The sequence below is a fragment of the Mustelus asterias genome, chromosome 22, assembly GCF_964213995.1.
Source record: "Mustelus asterias chromosome 22, sMusAst1.hap1.1, whole genome shotgun sequence".
NCBI classification, from domain to species: Eukaryota; Metazoa; Chordata; class Chondrichthyes; order Carcharhiniformes; family Triakidae; genus Mustelus; species Mustelus asterias.
The window spans coordinates 24,796,308-24,821,733 of record NC_135822.1 but is presented as its reverse complement, the minus strand read 5'-3'; the positions used below and the strand labels follow the sequence as shown (position 1 = coordinate 24,821,733).

General features: G+C 46.8%; 2 protein-coding genes across 2 annotated transcripts in view; one reads left to right on the top strand and one right to left on the bottom strand.

The window, feature by feature from the left end:
- Window positions 1–6,162, top strand: part of clcnk (chloride channel K) — a 69,175-nt gene extending 63,013 nt beyond the window's left edge. The window contains exons 18-19 of the mRNA XM_078238544.1: window positions 2,413–2,499; window positions 5,856–6,162. Of these exons, the coding sequence (XP_078094670.1) occupies window positions 2,413–2,499; window positions 5,856–5,909 (141 nt within the window). The 3' untranslated portion in view covers window positions 5,910–6,162. The remainder of the gene's footprint in view (window positions 1–2,412; window positions 2,500–5,855) is intronic.
- A 4,467-nt stretch (window positions 6,163–10,629) lies between these two features.
- The window catches only part of fam131c (family with sequence similarity 131 member C), a 35,458-nt gene continuing 20,661 nt past the window's right edge, over window positions 10,630–25,426 (bottom strand). Inside the window, exons 5-7 of the mRNA XM_078238545.1 lie at window positions 22,487–22,669; window positions 17,583–17,693; window positions 10,630–10,979 (exon numbers count right to left, since the gene is read on the bottom strand). Of these exons, the coding sequence (XP_078094671.1) occupies window positions 10,630–10,979; window positions 17,583–17,693; window positions 22,487–22,669 (644 nt within the window). The remainder of the gene's footprint in view (window positions 10,980–17,582; window positions 17,694–22,486; window positions 22,670–25,426) is intronic.

Here is a 25,426-nt window from a genome sequence, read left to right as displayed (position 1 = left end):
AAAAAGACGATTATGGTCTTAACCCTCCGCGCCCTAGAGTTTGCAGTCTGATCTTAGGTCCCTAGTCTGGTTCGATGAGTAGATTTACCTGGGAGTTGGAACCAGGAATTCTGCACCTGAGCTGCATTTATTTGGAAAATTTCATTCAAGGAATTGGCAATGACACAAACAAAATGTGCAGTGTGGACACAATGGGCCGAATGGCTTCATTTTGTGCCACAATGCTCTGTAACTCGAAGCAATCTTGGGGCTTATCTAAAGAAAGTTACACTGGCATTGGAGGCGGTCCAAAGCCACAAACAAGAACAAAGAACAATACAGCACAGGAACAGGCCCTTCGGCCCTCCAAGCCCGCGCCGCTCCCCGGTCCAGGATTGAATCCTGAATCCAGGATCCCCGCACAATTTTCCAGCCTATCTACATCCTAATATCCTATCCACCGAGCTGTCCCTCACAGCTACGATGCTTTGTTCATCACAACCTATTAACTTACCCCCACCCCCCCATTCCAGACCATGTGATCTCCAGGGAGAGGCGAAAACCCAGAGTGAAAACCCCAGGGCCAATATGGGGAAAAGAAATCTGGGAAATTCCTCTCCGACCCCCTGAGGCGATCGAAACGAGTCCAGGAGATCACACTGGCCCTGATCGGAAAATGCTTCCCAACCCTAGTCATTTCCCCTTCTGCTTTACGACACCATCTGAATTCCCTGCCCCCGAGACAGGTTCCCAACTATCCGCAGTTCACTAAATTGATCCCGGGTATGGAGGGATTTTCTTATGAGGTGAGATTGAGTAGGTTGGGCCTGTACTCATTGGAGTTTAGAAGAATGAGAGATGACCTTATTGAGATATGTAGGATTCTCAGGGGGCCTGACAGGGTGGATGCTGAGAGGTTGTTTTCCCTTATGGGAGAGTCTAGGACCAGAGGTCATAATCTCAGAGTAAAGGGTCGCCCATTTAAGTTTAAGCTTTAAGTTTATTTATTAGTGTCACAAGTAGGCTTACATTAACACTGCAATGAAGTTACTGTGAAACCCCCCGAGTCGCCACACTCTGGCGCCTGTTTGGGTACACTGGGGGAGAATTTAACATGTTAAAATTCCCTAACTACAGCTAACGCACCTGCTACTGTTTTTATGGGTGCGTGTTGCATTGGTGCATCAGTGTCCCATTCTTGAGAGACAGGACACTTCATTGTATTTAAATCTGGCTCCCACTGTGTGTTGGGGAGCTTGATTTTCAGTTAAAGTTTATTTTATTAGTGTCACAAGTAGCCTTACATCAACACTGCAATGAAGTTACTGTGAAAATCCCCTAGTCACCACACTCCAGCGCCTGTGCGGGTACACTGAGGGAGAATTTAGCATAACCAAGGCACCTAACCAACACGGCTTTCAGGCTGTGGGAGGAAACCAGAGCGCCCTGAGGAAACCCACACAGACACAGGGAGAACGTGCAGACCCCGTACAGACAATGACTGAGCTGGGAATCAAACCCAGGTCCCTGGTGTTGTGAGGCAGCAGTGCTAACCACTGTGCCACCATGCTGCAGTGCACCCATATGATAGGGGACTACACATCCTCTATGATGACACACCATAAGCCATTTATTGTGCAAGGGCAGAGAAGTCGAGGCGAATGCATCACCATACTCTTTCTTTAGTTCAGTTGGTTATCTTCTAGCCTCTGGGTGCTTGAGAATGGAGTTGACATTGACAGCGCGGTGAAACATTGAGGAAGTCTAGCATGGTTGGAGCTGCTATTCTTTAGGTACAATGTCTGCCTGTTCAAGTGGCATTATTTGAAGAAGAACAAGATGTTTTGTTCTCTGGTGTCCTGGCCAGTCCTTCCCTCTTTCAAGCAATACTATTGAAAAGTGATTCACTGATCACTTGTGTCTTGGTAAGAAGTCTCACAACACCAGGTTAACGTCCAACAGGTTTATCCAGAATCATGAGCTTTCAGAGCACTGCTCCTTCCTCAGGTGAGTCCCACTCACCTGATGAAGGAGCAACATTCCGGAAGCTCGCGATTCCAAATGAATCTACTGAACTTTAACCTGATGTTGTGGGACTTCTTTCCGTGCCCACCCCAGTCCAACGCCGGCATCTCCACCTCATTTATGTCATTGCTGTTTATGGTATATTCTTGGGACAGAGCAGCTGATGTATTTGTCGATAAACAATTACTTCATAGAAATTCACTGTGTGAAGTACTTTGAGGCATTCTAATTGCAATTATTGCTGTTAGCAACACCACAGAACTGTGTCTAATGCATGAATAATGTGTTAAACGGTTTGCAATCAGTCGACATTTTCAAACTGCCAGGCAGCACCTGGAAGGGATAATGAATTGGAATTGCGGTGAAATTGTTTTGAGGAATATCATTAAAAATGTAATCTATTTCCAGGCACACAAACTCTTTGATCTCCTTGTCCTCCAGCACATGTTTGTTAGCTCCGCAGGCAAGGTGGTTGGCTTCGTGACCAGGAACGAGGTAAGACAAATAGAAAATGTAACCCCAGGGGATTAAAGTTAATTTATTCGTCACAAGCAAGGCTTACATTAACACTGCAATGAAGTTACTGTGAAATTCCCCTCGTCGCCGCACTCCGACGCCTGTTCGGGTCAATGCACCTAACCAGCACGTCTTCCAGTCTGTGGGAGGAAACTGGAGCACCCGGAGGAAACCCACGCAGACACGGGGAGAATGTGCAAACTCTCCACAGACAGTGACCCAAGCCGGGAATCAAACCCGGGTCCCTGGTGCTGTGAGACAGCAGTGCTAACCACTGTGCCACCATGATTAGGAGGGAAAGAGATATTTGTATATGAATTCAAAGTGTTCAGCACCAATTATATCCTTGGCTGGCTGGATACTAGTATGGGATAGACATAGAACATAGAACATTACAGCACAGTACAGGCCCTTCGGCCCTCGATGTTGCGCCGACCAGTGAAACCAATCTAAAGCCCCTCTAATCTACACTATTCCAATATCATCCATATGTTTATCCAATAACCATTTGAATGCTCTTAATGTTGACGAGTCCACTACTGCTGCAGGCAGGGCATTCCACGCCCTTACTACTCTCTGAGTAAAGAACCTACCTCTAACATCTGTCCTAGAGCTCTCACCTCTCAATTTAAAGCTATGTCCCCTCGTGCTAGCCAACACCATCCGAGGAAAAAGGCTCTCACTATCCACCCTATCTAATCCTCTGATCATCCTGTATGCCTCTATTAAGTCACATGGGCAGGGAAGGGGGAGCATTGCATTCTAGAGCATATCCTATTCAATTGAATCATAGAATCCCTACAATACAGAAGGAGGCCATTCAGCCCACGAGTCTGCACCAACCCCAACCCCCTCACACCCTATCCCCGTAACCCCACCTGTTTACCCTGCTAATCCCCCTGACACTAAGGAGCCAGCCTTCTTCAGCCAGACAAGAATAAAATTTAGCATGGCCCTGCAACCTAACCCGTACATCTTTTTGGAGTGTGGGAGGAAACCCACGCAGACACAGGGAAAATGAGCAAACTCCACAGAGACAGTCACCCAAGGCCGGAATTGAACCCAGGGCCCTGGCGCTGTGAGGCAGCAGTGTTAACCATAGTGCCACCGCACCATCCTTGTCTGGCTGGGTACTGGTATGGGACAGACATGGGCAGGGAGGAGGGCATTGCATTTTAGAACATATTCTATTCAGCCACACAAATTAAAGTAGAACAAAAATTGAATGAAGTACTTGACTCTCATGGAGACCAACAGGGGAGTTTGAACCCCTTGAAATGGACAAGAGAGAGTCAGGAGGGTGGTGTTAAAATTCCCTACTACAGCTAACGCACCTGCTACTGTTTTTCTGGCTGTCTGTTGCATTGATGCATCAGTGTCCCATTCTCGAGAGACAGGACACTTCATTATAATATTTATAATACTGTGTGAATCTGTCTCCACCACACTCTCAGACAGTGCATTCCAGATCCTAACCACTCACTGTGTGAATCTGTCTCCACCATACTCTCAGACAGTGCATTCCAGATCCTAACCACTCGCTGTGTGAATCTGTCTCCACCACACTCTCAGACAGTGCATTCCAGATCCTAACCACTCGCTGTGTGAATCTGTCTCCACCACACTCTCAGACAGTGCAATCCAGATCCTAACCACTCGCTGTGTGAATCTGTCTCCACCACTCTCTCAGACAGTGCAATCCAGATCCTAACCACTCGCTGTGTGAATCTGTCTCCACCACACTCTCAGACAGTGCAATCCAGACCCTAACTACTCGCTGTGTGAATCTGTCTCCACCACACTCTCAGACAGTGCAATCTAGATCCTAACCACTCGCTGTGTGAATCTGTCTCCACCACAGTCTCAGACAATGCATTCCAGATCCTAACCACTTGCTGCATAAAAAGTTATCCCTCGTGTTGCCATTGCTTCTTTTGCCAATCACCTTATAACAGTGTCCTTTGGTTCTCTTGTTCTGAGGCCAAAACATTGTCTGGTTTCAAGAATAAATTAGATCTTGCTCTGGGGGTTAAAGGGATCAAGGGATATGGGGGGAAGGACAGATCAGGATATTGGATTTGATGATCATGATCAAAATGAATGGCGGAGCAGGCTCGAAGGGCTGAATGGCCTCCTCCTGCTTCTATTTTCTATGTTTCTAATGACCCTTCCGATAGTGGGAAGAGTTTCTCCATATCTACTCTGCCCAGACCCCCTCATGATTTTGAACACCTCTCCCAGATCTGGTCTCAACCTTTTCCAGTTTCTCCAGGCTGTCCGCGTAACTGAAGTCTCTCACCCATGGAACTATCTTCGTAAATCTTTTCTGCACCCTCTCCAAAGCCCTTGTACGTCCTTCCGAAAGTGTGAGTTCCTGCTAATATAAAGCCCCAAGAGATGCATCAATCTGATAGTGTCCTCTAGTTAAAAGTTCAATTGCGTCCAGCGTCAGACTTCACAGCCTCTCCTGCAGTGTAAAATCAGGCACACAACCAATTATCAAAGAAAAGCTAAGTACTGCGGATGCTGGAATTCTGAAATAAAAACTGAAAACCGTTCTGTAGAACAGGCTGGAAACATTGGCCTTAATTCTTTGGCCACTCACGCCGGCCGGATTCTCCGGTCCCGCTGGCAGCGCACCCCTTCCTGTGGGAATCCCGCCGGCGTGGCGTGACATCAATGGGAATTCCCATTGACAGCGGCGGGACCAGAGAACCCCCATCGCCAGCAAACAGCCGCCACCTCCAGCTGGCGGGAGACACGCGGCTGGGAGGCCAGAGAATTTTGCCCGTTAACTGCGATTCACCCGCCACAGAGGCCGCCAGACCTGCTGAGTTTATCTGGAATTTTCTGTTTTCATTCAACTATCAATTAAATTTGCCAGAACCTTGGACTTTATCCAACAAAAGGGGCGGAGAACACATCAAATGACACAAATGCAAGAGCATCTATAAGCGTACTGTAATAAATTTTTGGAGGCAGAAGTCCCTTCACCAAAATCGCTTTATTTATAATTCCAACAGCAGGACACAGGGTGCTATCCGTCAGCAGTCTACCTTCGGGAATGCCAGAGGAACTGACACACCCGGTTAAATACAAGGAAAAGACTCCCTGATTGGCCCATCAATTGACTCCTCAATCAGGGAATTCATATTCCAATCGACCAGCCCCAATGGCCTGATTGAAGTCATTACACGTACACTCATTACTTTTAAAGTGTTTGCCTGGGATGGTGGTATCGCTTCCAAACTGAGATCAGCGACTTAGCACTGTATATCCAGGTGTTGATGCACTGTGGGCTGCTCAGTAACTAATACTTGTGCGTTCTCTACCAGCTGAAGAAGATGATTGAAGATCTCACCAATGGCCGTAGCCCAGTCAAGATGTAAATATTACAGAGGAAGCGAGTTGTGTGCCTTCTCTTTGCGATTTCTCCGATTCCCTTTCAGCGCGATATGTCACGACATGTTCCTGCAGCAACACATTAAGCTTTGCATGTTCTGGCACTGCACTCAGGATGTGCCTCCTACATTCCAAAATGTTTCACAAAAGTTAAAATTCCTGCATTAAGTTGTTTTGAGTTCCTCTTTATTGCGAGCTATGTGACTATATATATAAAAAATAAAGTAGTGAATAGCTGGGCTATTTAATCAGATTCCTGCTTGAGGAGACTACAATAATTGAATTGTGATATGAAATTTTGTATTCACTTCTCAGAACTTATAATTGAACAGAAACTGAACTGGGATTATGTTGCAGTTCAGATGTTGTTTGCGTGTCGGTGCAGACTCGATCGGTCGAAGGGCCTCTTCTGCACTGAATGATTCCATGAACTGATTAGCCATGTAAACACTGTGGCTATCTGAAATGGTCAACAGCTAGGAATCCTGCGGCGAGTAACTCACCTCTTCCCCCCCGCCCCCCCCCCCCCCCCCACAAAGCCTGTCCACCATCTACAAGGCGCAAGTCAGGAGTGTGATTGAATACTCCCCACTTGCCTGGATGAGTGTAGCTCCAACAACACTTTAAGAAGCTCAACACCATCCAGGATAAAGCAGCCTGCTTGATTGCTACCCCATCCACAAATATTCAATCCCTCCTCCACCGATGCACAGTGGCAGCTGCGTGTACCATCTACAAGATGCACTGCAGGAACTCACCAAGGCTCCTTAGGCAGCACCTTCCAAACCCCCTACCACAACCTTCTAGAAGGACAAGAACAGCAGATACATGGGGACACAACCACCTGGAAGTTCACCTCCAAGTCACCCACCATACTGACTTGGAAATATATCAGCTGTTCCTTCAATGTCACTGGGTCAAAATACTGGAATTTCCTCCCTCACAGCACTGTGAGTGTACCTACACCTCAGGGACTGCAGTGGTTCAAGAAGGCAGCTCACCACCACCTTGTGAATGGCAACTAGGGATAAGCAATAAATGCTGGCCTTGTCAGTGACACCCACATTCCATAAATGAATTAAAAATAAGGAATATCTGCTGTCTTATTGAAGGGGCAGTTTAGAGTGTCTCATAGAATCATAGAAACCCTACAGTGCAGAAAGAGGCCATCTGGCCCATCGAGTCTGCACCGACCACAATCCCACCCAGGCCCTACCCCCATATCCCTACACATTTACCAGCTAATCCCTCTAACCGACGCATCTCAGGTCACTAAGGGGCAATTTTAGCACGGCCAATCAACCTAACCCACACATCTTTGGACTGTGGGAGGAAACCGGAGCACCCGGAGGAAACCCACGCAGACACGAGGAGAATGTGCAAACTCCACACAGACAGTGACCCAAGCCGGGAATCGAACCCGGGTCCCTGGAGCTGTGAAGCAGCAGTGCTAACCATTGTGCTACCGTGCCGCCCGTCTCTTCTGAAGAATTCACTGTGTACCGAGGAACAGTCAGAAGTATTTAAGCAATGATATTCCGCACAAGTGCAAGCAATGTTTTCCCCAAATAACCCTTGTTATTTCATCCTCCAACATTGGAGCAAGAACTCCAGAGGGGTTTATCAGTCAGGGGAAAGACATCGCCACTTACATTTGACAAGAGGCACCGCAACTAGAGGATCAACCTTTCAGAGTGCCATCTAATATTTATAAAGTTTCACCCACAGCTGGTTAAAGATGGTCCTATACAATGTGAGACACAAACACTTTAATACCCGTTCCATGTATTCATAGAATCCCTACAGTGCAGAAGGAGGCCATTCAGCCCATCGGGTCTGCACTGACAGCAATCCCACCCAGGTCCTATCCCCGTAACCCCACATATTTACTCTGCTAGTCCCCCTGACACCAAGGGGCAATAGAGCGTGGCCAATCCACCTAACCCAGAGTGTGGGAGAAAACTGGAGCACCCGGACAAAGATGTGCGGGTTAGGTGGATTGGCCATGCTAAACTGCCCCTTAGTGTTGGGGAAACTAGCAGGGTAAATTCGTGGGATTACGGGGATAGGGCCTGGATGGGATTGTTGTCAGTGTAGGCTTGATGGACCGAATGGCCTTCTTCTGCACTGTAAGATTCTATGATTCTATACTTCCAAATCATGTTCATGGTGCTGGTTTTTAGACTTACTTCAGCATGAGGCTGGCTCTTGATAGTTAGATGTTGCACTTCCATGTTTCAATATTTGTCAGCAGCTTTCCAAAAAATGTTTTCCAACTCAAACTCCTCTATTCCTATGGTTCTAATTTCTATGTATTCACAGCTGGGATTGTTTGCAGAATTTTAGAAGTCTTTCTAGAAAAAGCTAAGAAATAAAAGAACACATTTCAATGAAGTTTAATTTTCTTTTTTGTTTAAATATGGTTGAATTCCAAGTACAATTCTCGACAAAGACAGAATAGTCAATCACAGCCATTCAGATACCACAAACCCTCGCAAACTCATACTTGACAAAATGCTTTATACATAGCGTGGCATGAGAGAGAACTAACGTCGCGTTAATTGGGATATGGGATGATTAATAGCTGAAGGGTCAAACAGTTTTGATAGAAAGATCTACAGAAATGAAAGAAACAATTTTTTAAAAAATGTATTATTTCACGGGTTGTGGGTGTTTCTGGCTGGGCCAGCATTTGTTACCCATCGCTAATTACCAAAAGGCCATATGATAGAGGAATAGAATTAGGCCATTCGGCCCATTGAGTCTGTTCCGCCATTCAATCATGGCTGATAAGTTTCTCAACTCCATTCTCCTGCCTTTCCCCGTAACCTTTGATCCCCTTACCAATCCAGAACCTATCTATCTCTGTTTTAAATACACTCAGTGACCTGGCCTCCACAGCCTTCTGCGGCAATGAATTCCATAGATTCACCACCATGTGGCTGAAGAAATTCTTCCTCATCTCAGTTCTAAAGGGTTGTTTACTCTGAGAAATTCTTCCTCATCTCAGTTCTAAAGGGTCGTCCCTTTACTCTGAGACTGTGCCCTCGGATCCTAGTTTCTCCTACTAATGGAAACATCTTCTCCACGTCCACTCTATCCAAGCCTTTCATTATTCTGTAAGTCTCAATGAGTTCCCCCTCATCCTTCTGTACTCCATCGAGTACAGGCCCAGACTCCTCAGATGTTCATCATGCATCAAATTTTTCATTCCTGGATCATCCTCGTGAACCTCCTTTGGACCCTCTCCAAGGCCAGTACATCCTTCCTTAGATACGGGGCCCAAAATTGCTCACAATATTCCAAATGTGGTCTGACCAGAGCCTTATAAAGCCTCAGCAGTACATCCCTGCTTTTGTATTCTAGTCTATTCTGAGGCTGTGCCCTCGGATCCTACCCTTGAACCGAGTGGCTTGCTAGGCCACTTCAAAGGGCAGTTAAGATTCAATTACATTGCTGTGGGTCTGGAGTCACATGTAGGCCAGACCAGCTAAGGACCGCAGACTTCCTTCCGGAAAGGACATTAGTGAACCAGATGGGTTTTTATGACAATCAATAGTTTCATGATCACCTTTACTGAGACTAGCTGGATTTTATATGGATTGAGTTTAAATTCCACCAGCCACTATGGTGCGATTTGAACGCCTGGTTCCAGAGATTAACCTGGGTCTCTGGATTACTAGTCGAGTGACATTACCACCATAACACTGTCTCCCCCTATTCAGTGATCATCAAGTGAGCTGTACCAAGGCTAGATATGGTTACTGTCAGGAATATAACAGGAGATTCGATTTTAAGGCAAATACTTGTCATCAAAAAAGGAGGAGCTCTATATTATGGTAATGTTGTACTAGACTAGGGTCTCCGATGTAGCCAAGACATACCTGACTTTTCCCTTGCAATATTCTCCCCATCTCTCCCAGGGATGTCGATCTTTGCAGGAGTATCCTGAGGGTGGCACAGTGACGCAGTCCTGCCTCACAGCACCAAGGACCCGGGTTCAATTCCAGCCTTGGGTGACTGTGTGGAGTTTGCACATTCTCCCTGTGCCTGTGTGGTTTTCCTCCGGGCGCTCCGGTTTTCTCCCACAGTCCAAAGATGTGTAGGTTAGATTGATTGGCCGTGATAAATTGCCCCTTAGTGTCCCAAGATGTGCAGGTTAGGTGGATTAGCCATGAGAAATGCGTGGGGTTAGGGCGAACAGGGGTGTGGGTTGAGGTAAGATGCTGAGTCGGCGCAGACACGTGGGGCCGAGTGGCCTCCTTCTGCACTGTTGGATTCTACGATTCTATCCATCTTGTCCATCATGAATGGTCCAGATTTGAACACCATTCCCCTGCAAGCTTTAACAAATTCCCAGTGGAGATATGATGGGAGAGCAGTCAAACACCCATTGGGTTTTGGGCTTGGCTATCTGAAGACTGCGAAGAACTGTGAAGCTCTATTGGTTTCTAATCTCAACCCCGAGTGACGTTCACCGGATGGTGATGGAAAGCAGGGAACGCTGCCCATTTCTAATCCTCCACCACTTCCTCCTGCCAAACTGTGGGACAATGTGAGCAACTGTGAAATTCCAACTTCTTGTCATCCCATATCTCAATGAACACACACACACACACACATACACAAGGTTAAAATGGAATAACAATTCAATTTTCATTTCAGGGAAGCAGTAAGCTCCCTTGACCAAGAGTACAGCTTCTAATTCTAGTTATAAAATACATCATCTTCCATCAGTGAGCTGCTGTTGCTGGAGTGCGAATGATGTAGGTGACTGCCCTTGGTCTGCTGCAGTGTCCTGTGTAACTCCGCCCCACGGCAGGTGGTTTCTGGAAGGGACAAGCAGGTAGGCGGGTCACAGGTCACGAAGGTTTCTGCCAGAGATCCGCTGTGGGAAGGCCGTACAACAGTCATGTCTGTTTGCACTGCTTCACCAGACAGGCTGGCCACGTATGACAAGACAGGGGTTACCACAGTGCAGGAACCCTCGACACCCAAAGAGTAAAAGGTTTGCGATCCACTGGGAGACTGATCGTCAAGGTACACTTCATCTGTATCTAAAAAAGATAAAACTGTATTAAAAACATTACTTTCCAAAGGATTAGAAACTAGGAGCTCCATTAGGCCCTCTATGGAATCATGGAATCCCTACAGTGCAGAAGGAGACCGTTCAGCCCATTGAGGCTGTACTGACAACAATCCCACCCAGGCCCTATCCCTGTAACACCACGTATTGACCCAGCTAATCCCCTGCTAATCCCCAAGAGGCAATTCAGCATGGCCAATCCACCTAACCCGCACAAATTTGGACACTCATTATCCATTGACTCCGTCTACACTTCCCGTTGCCTTGGAAAAGCAGCCAACATAATTAAGGACCCCGCGGACCCCGGACATTCTCTCTTCCACCTTCATCGGGAAAAAGTTACAAAAGTCTGAGGTCACGCATCAACCGACTCAAGAACGGCTTCTTCCCTGCTGCCATCGGACTTTTAAATGGACCTACCTCTCACTAAGTTGATCTTTCTCTACACCCTAGCTATGACTGTAACACTATATTCTGCACCCTCTCCTTTCCTTCTCCCCTTTGTACTCTATGAACGGTATGCTTTGTCTGCATAGCACGCAAGAAACAATACTTTTCACTGTATCCTAATACATGTGACAATAATAAATCAAATCAAATAAGGGACAATTGAGCATGGCCAATCCATCTAACCTGCACATCTTTGGACTGTGGGAGGAAACCGGAGCACCCGAAGGAAACCCACGCAGACACGGGGAGAACGTGCAGATTCCACACAGACAGTGACCCAAGGCCAGAATTGAACCAGGGACCCTGGCGCTGTGAAGCATTAGTGCTAACCACTGTGCCACTGTGCAGTATTGTTGAGATATTCATCCACTTTAGTGGGTGGCAAGGTGGGTGCTCCAGTTTCCTCCCACAGTCCAAAGATGTGCAAGTTAGCCATGCTAAATTAACCCTCGTGTCAGGGATTAGCAGGGTAAATATGAGGGGTTATGGGAATAGGGTCTGGGTGGGATTGTGCAGACTCAATGGGCCGAATGGCCTCCTTCTGCACTGTAGGGATTCTACCCTTCTATGAGAACTCACAGTGCGTTTTACTGTCATCGTTCCCACAATTTAAAGTGGGTGTGTTGGCATTAATGGGATTTGTCTACAAAAGTCAAATAAGCAACATATCTTTGTAAAACAGAAAATCGCACTTAGCAGCTGCCTGCCTTTGCTAATTGCCTCCAGCAGTTGTAACCAGAAGCTCATCACTAAGAGAATCACACTCTAACTTGGTGTGAAACACTTCAACACCCAACCCATGCCTGAAATCAACCCAGCATTTTCAATCGCTAAGTACTTGTAACAGACTGTGCACTTGGTTGGTTACTGGCAGTGCCGTTGTAATTGACTTCTATGGAAATGACAAACGGTGAGGTGATATGGATGGTTGCCATGGTAAAGATGAATGGGAACTGCTGTCTGCAATGACTTCAATCAGGCTATTGAGGTTGGCCTATTGGAGTATGAACTCCCTGATTAAGGATCCAATTGATGGGCCAATCAGGGAGTCTTTGCCTTGTGCTTAACTGGGAGTGTCAGTTCCTCTGACACCAGACTGCTGACTATAGCACTCTGTGTACTGCTGTTAGAGTTTGTAAATAAAGGGATTTAGGTGAAGGGACCTCTGCCTCCAAAGACTTATTACACTGGGAGCTTGGTAAAAAGGACTAAATATCTGTAAAGTCACCTGATCTTTTGAAACAATTTAAAGGAAATTGTTTAGTGTGAACTGTACTCAGGGAAACCCGAACATGGGAACATAGAAAATAGGAACAGGAGTAATCATTTGGCCCTTTGAGCCTGCCCCACCATTCATTATGATCATGGCTGAACATCCAACTCAATAGCCTGATTCCGCCTCCCCCCCCACCCTGCCCCCCCCCGTATTCTTGTGGAAGAGGACCACAAAGGCAACACGATGGCACAGTGGTTAGAACTGCTGCCTCACAGCACCAAGGACCTGGGTTCGATTCCCGGCTTGGGTCACTGTCTGTGCAGAGTCTGCACGTTCTCCCCGTGTCTGCGTGGGTTTCCTCCGGGTGCTCCAGTTTCCTCCCACAGTCGGAAAGACGTGCTGGTTAGGTGCATTGTCTGTGCTAAATTCTCCCTCAGTGTACCCGAACAGGCACCGGAGTGTGGCGACTAGGGGATTTTCACAGTAACTTCACTGCAGTGTTAATGTAAGCCTACACTAATTTTTTTAAAATATTTTTCCAATTCAATCAAATCAAGTCCAATTCAGAGTCTCAACAAATTGAGACATTTCCAATCCAAGCTGACAAGACAGGGCCTCCACTCCTGTCTTGGGCCTGATCTACATGAGCTAAGCTGATTGGAGTAGGTGCAGACTCACCTCCTCCAAGGCTTGATCTCATTTGCATCTTAGCCAAAAGGCCGAGATGCCGCTTTTAAAAATTGCTTCAAATGAAGTTTAAATGAAACCGAATGACCTCAACCAAGCACAGCATCCTATCCATACTACACTTGATCTTAGCCAAAAGGCCGAGAAGCCTACACTAATAAATAAACTAAACACAAAAATGCCGAAGGTTCATTGTGCAAAGAAAACCGCCCGTTCAGTGCCGAATGCCAACAGCATTTACACATCACCGTGTCACTTGCGAATGCAAGATGGCCACTAATACCCAGCTGTGCATATGGACTGGTCTGACACACGAGAAAACTAATTATGTCAATCTGGTATATCCCTCTATTCCCATCCTATTCATGTATTTGCCAAGACGCCCCTTAAAAGTCACTATCGTATAAAGAACAAAGAAAATTACAGCACAGGAACAGGCCCTTCCCCAACCACGCTGCCCAACTGAACTAAAACCCCCTACAAATTTTTCCGCCTGGTTTCGAACCGGGGACCTTGCGCGCGTTAGGCGAATGTGATAACCACTACATTGTGGAAACCCGCATCTGGAACTTGTCTCCAAATAATCCATTTTAATTCACTTCTATCCCACCAGGGGTTAAAAATGTGACACCACGACTTTAAATAATTGGTTGAATTCACATAGTTAAGTTTAGATATTTTCTCCATCCAGTGGATTTGGAACTGTTAACTTTATGGAGAAATTAAGGACGCCTTAAGGACAGATAAAAGGACCCCGCTGCCTAAAACAGAGCTGTGATGATTTGAGTGGCACCATCTTTGGTCCTGGCTGTTGCTACTCTGTCTCTCGCTGAACTGTGCTATAAATGGGATTGGCAGCAAATGTTGTGTACATAAAAACACCACGTGCCAGATGTCGTATTGCAGGAGGAGCGAACAAATTCTTCAGACAAGTATCTCTCAAATCATAGATGATCTTGAGATCATAGAATCCTACAGTGCAGAAGGAGGCCATTCGGCCCATCGAGTCTGCACCAACCACAATCCCACTCAGGCCCTATCCCTGTAACCCCATGCATTTACCCTAGCTAGTCCCCCTGACACTAAGGGGCATTTTAGCATGGCCAATCCACCTAACCAGCACATCTTTGGACTGTGGCAGGAAACCGGAGCACCCGGAGGAAACCCACGCAGACACGGGGAGAATGTGCAAAACTCCACACAGACAGTGATCCGAGGCTGGAACTGAACCCGGGTCCCTGGCGCTGTGAGGCAGCAGTGCTAACCACTGTGCCACCATGTCAGTGTCATTTTCCAGCTTAGTTTGACCTGTACATAATTTGAAATAACTAACTGTTTATTGCTAATCCCCCGACCCCACAAGAAAAAATACAATCCTGCAACCTTTAGAACCGAGATGAGGAGGAATTGTTCAGCTAGAGGGTGGGGAACCTGTGGAATTCATTGCCACAGAAGGCTGTGGAGGCCAGGTCATTGAGTGTATTTAAGACGGAGATAGGTTCTTGATTGGTAAGGGGATGAAAGGTTACGGGGAAAAGGCAGGAGAATGGGGTTGAGAAACATATTAGCCATGATTGAATGGCAGAGCAGACTTGATGGGCTGGATGGACTAATTCTGCTCCTATATCTTATGGTCTATGGTCTCGGTTCTGTAGGACGACAGAGTAAGAGTGCAGCGTATGAAATATGTTTACAGGAAATGAAAACCATCCTACCAGCTATGTAATCCATCGTTCTGCTTAGCTCTTAATACTACATGAATTATAACACTATGTAGGAACATAACACACAGTCGGAAGGAGAAGTTACATAGTTCCTCACAGTAGGAAGGCTAAAGGTAGTCAGATTGCCACTGGGTTGAATGCCTTCTGATGGTGAGTCACTCGGCTTGTTTACCCACTCTGATTGTAGGGGCTGGATATCTCTCAGTGGTGTGTTGGGAATTTATTGAATTATTTCGAGCAGGTATTGATTATGCTGGTAAGTGGTTGCTGCATTTAGTGTGAGAAGGGAATGCTGAACTCAGGTTAAATGGTTCACGTACCATTCCATGCCTCGGGATGTTAAATATAAAAGCACGGAAGTCAGGTGAACTGGTGCAAAATATTAGGCCACACTTGGCATACTGTACATGGACATCCCGGGATAGGAAGGACATTCAAGCCATGGAAAGGATGCAGCTCCATTCCAGCATTCAAAGAGTGTGGTTATGTTTCAAAGTCTCAAAACACTGCCATTTTCATCCAAAAAAAGAGCCCCAGAGTTGATATGACTGAATTTTTAAAGCTTATAAGAGCTTTTAAAAAGGATAGTGAAGACTTGTTTGCCTACTGGCATTGACAGATCAGAACACGGAGGTTAGCACTGCTGCCTCACAGTGTCAGGGACCTGGGTTCAATTCCGGCCTTGCGTCACTGTCTGTGCGGAGTTTGCACATTCTCCTCGTGTCTGCGTGGGTTTCCTCCAGGCGCTCCAGTTTCCTCACACACTCCAAAGATGTGCAGGTTAAGTGGATTGGCCATGCTCAATTATCTCTTAGTGTCAGGGGATTAGCAGGGTAAATACATGGGGGCGACGGGAATATGGTCTGGGTAGCATTGTTGTCGGTGCAGGCTCAATGGGCTGAATGGCCTCCTACTGCTGCACTGTAGGGATTCTATGGGAACAATAAAGAGGAAAGTTAGGAACTCTTACCAGAAGTGACCCTATTGGGACAGACACAATAGTATTTCACAGGTGATTCGATAAGCATTTGAAAAGGAAAAATATTCAAGGATACTGGAATCGATCAAGAGAACTGGATTGGAGAAATTGCCACTGGAGAAAGAGCAACAGGGTAGCCTGATGAGTCTCATGGTCTCCTTCTGTGCTGTAACTCCTAACCAACACATCACATCATTATAGTCAGTGGCTGTGTCAGTAAGTGGGGAGCTTGCTTGTTGCCCGAATACACTCCATGTTAGAAGGTTACACTGAGTGGGAGTCTCATGGTGATGGGGTGGGAGGGGGGGGGGGGGGGGCGGTGGTTGGCAGTCATTTAAATGTGGTGCTGGCCAGGAATGATCAGAGGAGATGGAGATGATCGGGGGGAGGGGTGGGGGAGGAAGAGGTCGATGATTGGGGGGCGGGGAGAGGTAGAGAAGTGTGGAGGGATGGGGACGGGGGGACCCTGAGACCTCTGTGGTGGGCTGAGGGCTGGGAAGACTTACCCAGGTTATGTTTGGAGTGCCCTTTAAAGATGGCGCCCCGATCTCTGAGCAGCCGGGTTTTGTGTTGAGACTCCGCCCCTCTGTATGACATCGTGAAACACGCCCCTTGATTTTATTTGGCGTGAGTGTCGTAAGATCTGGAGGGAAAACCTGCCTATTTCTCTGGAAAGAAGCACGTGTGCCAGAATTCTCTGGCCATCCACGTCCCGCCACCATACCAGAGAGGACGGAGAATTTGGTGCTCAGCCAAATCTCTGTTCGCTGTAGCGAGACTGGAGAATCCCACCGGTCGGTTTTCTCACCAGAAATAACATTCTGCCATTTTTATAGAATCATATGATTCCTACAGTGCAGAAGGAGGCCATTCAGCCCATCGAGCCTGTACCAACAACAATCCCACCCAGGCCCTATCCCCATATATTTAACCTGCTAATCCCCCTGATAAGGGGTATTTATCATGGCCAATCAACCTAACCCACACAAGATGTGCAGATTAGGTGAATTGGCCGTGCTAAAATTCCCCCTCAGAGTACCCGAACAGGCGCCGGAGTATGACGACAAGGGGATTTTCACAGTAACTTCATTGCAGTATGAATGTAAGCCTACTTGTGACTAAGAAATAAGTTTTATTTATCTTTGAACTGTGGGAGAAAACCGGAGCACCCAGAGGAAACCCACTCAGACATGGGGAGAACGTGCAAACTCCACACACACAGTCACCCGAGGCCAGAATCGAACCTGGGTCCCTGGTGCTGTGAGGCAGCAGTGTTAACCACTGTGCCACCGTGCCGCCCTATTTTATGGCAAGGTCTCGCGTGCTATGTGTTTCTTTAGGGAATGACCAACAACTGGAAAGGGTGACAAGGAAAGATGACTGGGATCATATCAGAAACAGAACGATTTTGCAATGCAATGGCATTTGATAGGAAGAGATGAAAGGTCTTTCCATTCGAATGAACATTATAATGAGATTTATACTCCACACGACAGACAGATAACAAATTTGACCTACTGAGGTAGTCCATTGTGTTGCTCAGGCTACTGCTCCCCATAACCTCCTCTGTGTCCAGAGAGGACCAAGCGCTTAGTGTAGCTTCAGTAATGGCAAACTGTTCAGCAACACCTATTCAAAAGAAAAAATAGATGGAATTAGCCAATGAAAGCTAAAGAGTATCAACATTAAAGCTAAGAATTGACAGGAATGAAAGCTATTTTAACTAGACCAAGAGGGATGGCATTGGGCAAAGAAACCCCAGTATCACTCAACAGAAATCAATCGCCATCTCAGTTAGATTCCATTAATAAAATAGCCCAAATTAAAGTCCAATCAAACTGAAGGAAGCACAACGTAAAACTAAATCAGGCTCTTGATGCTGTAGTCAAAAATATAATTAATTTGTGGTGCTTCAGTGTTGAAACTTGCGACATTTCTTATTTGCAAAATGTAAGTCTGTGCCTGAATGATCCCACTGTTAAACCCCTATCTCTCTCTCCAGTTCAAAAGCCCTCCCATAACCTCTCTTCAGACACCACTTCTGCCCGGTTGGCACAGTGGCACAGTGGTTAGCACTGCTGCTTCACAGCTCCACCGACCTTGGTTCAATTCCCGACTTGGGTCACTGTCTGTGTGGAGTTGCACATTCTCCCCGTGTCTGCGTGGGTTTCCTCCGGGTGCTCTGGTTTCCTCCCAGCCTACTTGTGACTAAGGATGTGCGGGTTAGATTGATTGGCTATGCTAAATTGCCCCTTAGTGTTAGGGGGGACTAACTAAGGTAAATGCATGGGGTTATGGGGTTAGGGCCTGGGTGCAATTGTGGTTGGTGTAGACTCAATGGGCTGAATAACCTCCTTCTGCACTGTAGGATTCTATGATTCTAAATTGCCCCTTGGTGTCCTGGGATGCGTAGGTTAGTGGGGTAAATATGTGGCGTTACGGGGATCGGGCCTAGGTGGGTTTGTTGTCAGTACAGACTCGATGGGCCGAATGGCCTCCTGCTACACTGTTGGGATTCTATCTTCTGTAATTCTTATCTGAATGTCTGCTTGCTGTCCAAATCCTCTCCACCTTGCAGAGTATCATGGAATGTTCTGTTATGCTAAACAAATAACTTCAACAATCGGGCGGCATGGCGGCACAGTGGTTAGCACTGCTGCCTCACAGCACCAGGGGCCTGGGTTCAATTCCGGCCTTGGGTCACTGTCTGTGTGGAGTTTGCACGTTCTCCCCATGTCTGCATGGGTTTCCTCCGGGTGCTCCGGTTTCCTCCCACACTCCAACGGGTTAGGTTGATTGGCCATGCTAAATTACCCCTTAGTGTCAGGGGATTAGCGGAGTAAATATGTGGAGTTACGGGGATGGGGCCTGGGTGGGATTGTGGTTGGTGCAGACTCGATGGGCCGAATGGCCTCCTTCTGCACTGTAGGGATTCTATGATTCTATGAACAGCAACCTGAATTTATATAGCTCCTTCAACATCGTGAAACATCCCAACATGCTTTACAGGCAGATTATGAAACAAAAGTATGGTACCAAGCCACATAAGGAGATATTGGGGGGAATTTTCCTGTCCCGCCCACCACAGGAATCCCATTAACCTCCGGCAGGATTTTCCGGTTTTGGGGTGAGCGTGGCCGGAACATCTCGCCCATTAGGTCAGATGACCAAAAGCTTGGTCAAAGGGATATGTTTTATGTTAAATCTCTGAGTATTGAGGTCTCTCTCCAAGAACTACTCCACATCCAGGCGTCAGGGAACACAGATCTTCATTCAGTCTACTTGCGCCACACTCCAAACGTTGACTGCCCACTCAGGGCGGGTCCCAAGTTAAGTTATCTGAGTTAAGACACAGATAGCAGGGTGTTGAACGGTCTGAAGGTTACAGAGGGTGAATGTGGGAAACCTGCTGAGAGTGCATTGGAATAGTTGAATGCAGAGCTAACGATGGCATCAATTGTTAATGTTGTAAGTGAGAGCTACTGTTACTAACTGGGAAAACTATAAGAACTTAAGAAATAGGAGCAGGAGTAGGCCATCTAGCCCCTCGAGCCTGCCCCGCCATTCAATAAGATCATGGCTGATCTGACGTGGATCAGTACCACTTACCCGCCCGATCCCCATAACCCTTAATTCCCTTACCGATCAGGAATCCATCCATCCGCGCTTTAAACATATTCAGCGAGGTAGCCTCCACCACCTCAGTGGGCAGAGAATTCCAGAGATTCACCACCCTCTGGGAGAAGAAGTTCCTCCTCAACTCTGTCTTAAACCGACCCCCCTTTATTTTGAGGCTGTGTCCTCTAGTTTTAACTTCCTTACTAAGTGGAAAGAATCTCTCCGCCTCCACCCTATCCAGCCCCCGCATTATCTTATAAGTCTCCATAAGATCCCCCCTCATCCTTCTAAACTCCAACGAGTACAAACCCAATCTCCTCAGCCTCTCCTCATAATCCAAACCCCTCATCTCCGGTATCAACCTGGTGAACCTTCTCTGCACTCCCTCCAATGCCAATATATCCTTCCTCATATAAGGGGACCAATACTGCACACAGTATTCCAGCTGCGGCCTCACCAATGCCCTGTACAGGTGCATCAAGACATATATATAAGAACTGTTTTTCACTAGTTTGGGGACAAGGGGAAAGGTTGTGTGTGTTCTTAACACAGTAAGAAGTTTAACAACACCAGGTTAAAGTCCAACAGGTTTATTTGGTAGCAAAAGCCACACAAGCTTTCGAGAATAGTTGAATGCAGAGCTAACGATGGCATCAATTGTTAATGTTGTAAGTGAGAGCTACTGTTACTAACTGGGAAAACTATAAGAACTTAAGAAATAGGAGCAGGAGTAGGCCATCTAGCCCCTCGAGCCTGCCCCGCCATTCAATAAGATCATGGCTGATCTGACGTGGATCAGTACCACTTACCCGCCCGATCCCCATAACCCTTAATTCCCTTACCGATCAGGAATCCATCCAAGCTTTCGAAAGCTTGTGTGGCTTTTGCTACCAAATAAACCTGTTGGACTTTAACCTGGTGTTGTTAAACTTCTTACTGTGTTTACCCCAGTCCAACGCCGGCATCTCCACATCATGTGTTCTTAACCACAGATGTGCTGACACAGAGGCAAAATCGGGCAATATTACGGAGGTGGGAGTGGACAGTGTTAGTGATGGCCCAAGTGTGAGGTCAGAATCTCATCTTGGAATCCTATGTAACACCAAGATTGGGAACGGACTGGCTTAATCTCAGACTGCTGCCAGGGAGAGGGATGGAGTCAGGAGCAAGGAACAGAGTTTGGAGTGGGGACCAAGCATAATGCCTTCAGTGACCTGAACATTGCGGATGGCAGGGTTTCCCTTCTGGCCATCTGAATTAACCCCCTATCCCGCAGCCTTTTCACGTCCGAATGGGTGTCAATTGGCTGCAGGCGGGAATTCTGCTCCTCATTCGGGAGGAAGTCCCGCCTTAGAGAGGTGCCGACCAATCTGATTGGCTCGCCCTAGTCCCTGCAGTGATAGGAGCTGCAGTGGTCCGAAGGGGAAGTGTGTGGAAAATTCTGCCATCAGTTTTGCTCTTCCCAACATTTTATATGCTGTTTTAATGCATCTGTTGTATGCAGGGAACACATACACCTGGAGTAGTGCAGCAGCACTAGAACAAGAGTATCTCCCCTTAAGGAAGTGGAGTAGTTAGTGTTGTTGCCAGGTTTCACTAGGGGGAGCCAATGGATTGGGGGAGCCCAACTCTGTTGGGCTTTTGACTTCTGTTTTCAGCACAGATTTTCCACATTGAAGAGCTAAGTGTGAGCCGGAAGACCTGGCCTTGGTCACTTCCATGTGGTATAGAGAGAGCCTCGAGGTCAATGCCTTAACACAACACTAGAACTTCACTAGTTTACATATAGAACATAGAACAGTACAGCACAGAACAGGTCCTTCGGCCCATGATGTTGTGCCGAGCTTTATCTGAAACCAAGATCAAGCTATCCCACTCCCTATCATCCTGGTGTGCTCCATGTGCCTATCCAATAACCGCTTAAATGTTCCTAAAGTGTCTGACTCCACTATCACTGCAGGCAATCCATTCCACACCCCAACCACTCTCTGCGTAAAAAACCTACTTCTGATATCCTTCCTATATCTCCCACCATGAACCCTATAGTTATTCCCCCTTGTAATAGCTTCATCCACCCGAGGAAATAGTCTTTGAACATTCACTCTTACTATCCCCTTCATCATTTTATAAACCTCTATTAAGTCTCCCCTCAGCCTCCTCCGCTCCCCTGGTAAACTTTAGATCAATAGATCAAGGGTTGAAACTACCCAGCAGCTCATTCGTACATCTTAGGTTTACAGGGGAGGCAATGGCCTAGTGGTATTATCGCTAGACTATTAATCCAGAAACTTAGCTAATGTTCTGGGGACCCAGGTTCGGATCCTGCCACGGCAGCTGGTGGCATTTGAATTCAATAAAAAAAATCTGGAGTTAAGAACGATGACTATTGTCGATTGTCGGAAAAACCCATCTGGTTCGCTAATGTATTTTAGGGAAGGAAATCTGCCGCCCTTACCCGGTCTGGCCTACATGTGACTCCAGAGCCACAGCAATGTGATCGACTCTCACCTGCCACTCTGAACAAGAGCAAATAGGGATGGGCAATAAATGCTGGCCAGCCAGCGACGCCCGTGCCCCATGAATGAATTTTTAAAAATCAGTTTTTTGATGGTCAAATTCTTTGACCCTGTCCTGCTACAATGTGACACAATGGATCGAATTGGGGCAGAGGAAAGATGGGGATCGTTGACTATCTCCCCCATGTTGATTGAGTGGACATTTGGCTTAGAGCCAGTACTGTAACTGACTGCTTTACTTCCATCTTGAGTGGGACACAATGTCCAACACAGCGTGACACATCTTACCGGCTGCAAAGCGAGCCTCTTTCAGTTCGTCAGTGAGACTGGAGTAATGGACTTCATCCATCGGACAAGTGTTAGATCCTCTCCCGTGTGAACCCCAACCCTTCCATTCAATTAGATGAGCAACTCGCCCGCGGGCCATAGCTGTCGGCTTTGTTATGTGATCCTTCACAGTCTGAACCAGACCTGCAACAGAAAATCAATATCACTCTTCACTACAAAAAATCCGCACATTTCATTCCATACTGAAGAGAGTAACTATCTGAATTTCAAATGGTGAGTATTATAAATGAAGAATTCCTGAAAACCTCAACCCCTTAGATCACAGCTCCTTCTTCTCCATTTGCACACCAGTTCCTTTCATTTGTCTGTTTGCTGTCTCGATATTTAATAAAACTAATTGGAAATCATTTTACTTAACCCTTTGCTTTTCATTTGCATTTTTCAGGTAAAAGCAAGGTTAGCCATCGACAGGTTAATTTTATAAAGGCAAAGAGAGTGATACGGACTCGGAGCATTAACTCTATTTCTCTCTCCATGGATGTTGCCAGACCTGCCGGGTTTTTCCAGCGATTTCTGTTTTCATTGACAGGTTAACTTTCTTGCAGGACGTGGAAGAGGGCAGGAAGCATTGGGGCATGTCCTAATCGGAGTTAAACTTAGAGAAAGACTTGCAGTTAAATAGCACTAAATCATGTTGTGGTTTGACCCAATAGCCATGCTGTGTTCAGACAATGCCGTACTTCATAGAAGAATCATCATTGAATCCCTACAGTGCAGAAGGAGACCATTTGGCCCATCAGGTCTGTACCAGCTTTCCGACAGAGCATCTTACCAGGCCCTATCCCCATAACCCGACGTATTTACCCCACTAATCCCCTTAACCTACACATCCTGGGACAATAAGGGGCAATTTTACCATGGCCAATCCAACTAGCCTGCACTGACAGCAATCCCACCCTGGCGCTAGCCCCGTACCCCAGGTATTTACCCTGCTGATCGCCCTGACACTAAGGGGCAATTTAGCATGGCCAATCTACCTAACCCGCACATCTTTGGACTGTGGGAGGAAACCGGAGCACCCGGAGGAAACCCACACAGACACGGGGAGAATGTGCTAACTTCACATAGACAGTGACCCAAGACCAGAATTGAACCCGGGTCCCTGGTGCAGTGAGGCAGCAGTGCTAACCATTGTGCCACCGCGCCACTTGTTTAGTGTTGCACTGAAGTGGTGGTCTAGATTATGCCCTTAAGTCAGGAGTGGGGTTTGAACCCACAACCTACTGTCACTGGAAATCATAGATGGAAAATGGTGTGCTGCATTGTGTCTGCTATGCATTACCATTGGGCGCAGCTCTTTGTCATGGGGCAAAGTCAGAAAATCACCCTTGGAGTGTCATGGTCAAGTTTGAGTGGTGTTATTTAGCACCCAGGCAGAAACTACGCCAAAGACAAATAGGCCGGAACTTTACCACCTCACTCGCCACGGAATCAGCGCCAACGAGGGTCCGACAACGGAAATTTCCGTTGACCTTAGTGGGAATTTCCAGTCTCATCCGAGCTAGACTGTAAAATCCCACTCATAGTTTAGATCACACCTGGCATGTGACACTCGCAAAATGAATCTAATTTCTCTCAGCTGGGTGAACGTTATCAATGCTTTTCTCTACTTTAATTTACAGATTGATGACTCGTTTCCCCGGGGCTGTTTCGAGTGAGTCCTGTGTGAATTTCGGCTCCATTATCATGTCGGCATTGGGTGAACAGACTGAATGCAGAAAGGTTTAGACACAGGCCTGAAACTCTGCCAGAAATTAAACATTCAGAGAGGCACATTTTTTTGTAGATTTGCATTCTGAATTCACCTTGGATTTAGGAGAAGTTTGCTTTGGGCCAATTACGGACATATCTATCCTTATCGGATAATCAAGGAATCGGACTCCTCAAGTAATGTATACGCTGCCAAGAGATTGAGTAGATTATGCCTTTAGAATTCAGCAAACCGAGATCCCATTGAAACTTATAACATCCTTATGGGGCTTAACCGGGTGCAAGCTGAACAGAAGTTTCCTCTGCCCTGGCTGGGGAGTCTAAAATTAGGGTCAGAATTTCACCTATAAAGTAGGGCCCACCCAGATGTCATTGCGCCCTCACATGATATTTTGGTCAATGGCCGTGCACACAAGTCGCACGAGAAGATGTCAGGCCCTGTTCTACCGTATCTGTAGAAACAGCACAGAAGCAGGCCATTCAGCCCACTGTGCTTGTGCTGGCTCTTTGAAAAAGCTACTCAGTTACTTCCACTCTCTTGCCCATTTGTGACGATACTGTGCTTTTAAGAAATATATTTTAGTCGTTCTTCTGTGCTGAATGTGTCCCTTCCATTTTATCCAAGCCATTCTGTTTGGATCCAGCAGCACTGTATTGTTACTGTAACAACAATATTGATCTTAATTGTTGCAGTGTTTGTTTTGAACTGAGTTAATGCAGGGTTGTGTTGTGTTGTGTTTTCCCCTGGGATATTGCAGAGTGGGACTTGATTAGGTTGATTGACAGGTATGATCATATGTTTGGGCGGCACGGTGGCACAGTGCTTAGCATTCCTGCCTCACAGCACCAGGGACCTGGGTTCGAATCCCGTCTTGGGTCACTGTCTCTGCAGAGTCTGCACATTCTCCCTGTGTCTGCATAGATTTCCTCCAGGTGCTCTGGTTTCCTCCCACAGTCCAAAGATGTGTGGGTTAGTGGATTGGCCATGCTAAATTGCCGCTTAGTGTCAGGGGGACTAGCTAGGTAAATACATGGGGGTTGTGGGCATGGGACCTGGGTGGGATTGTGCTTGGTGCAGACTCGATGGGCTGAATGGCCTCCTTCTGCACTGTAGGATTCTATGATTCTATGACTGGGTATAGCTAGGCTTACACAGAGAAACCAAGTTTG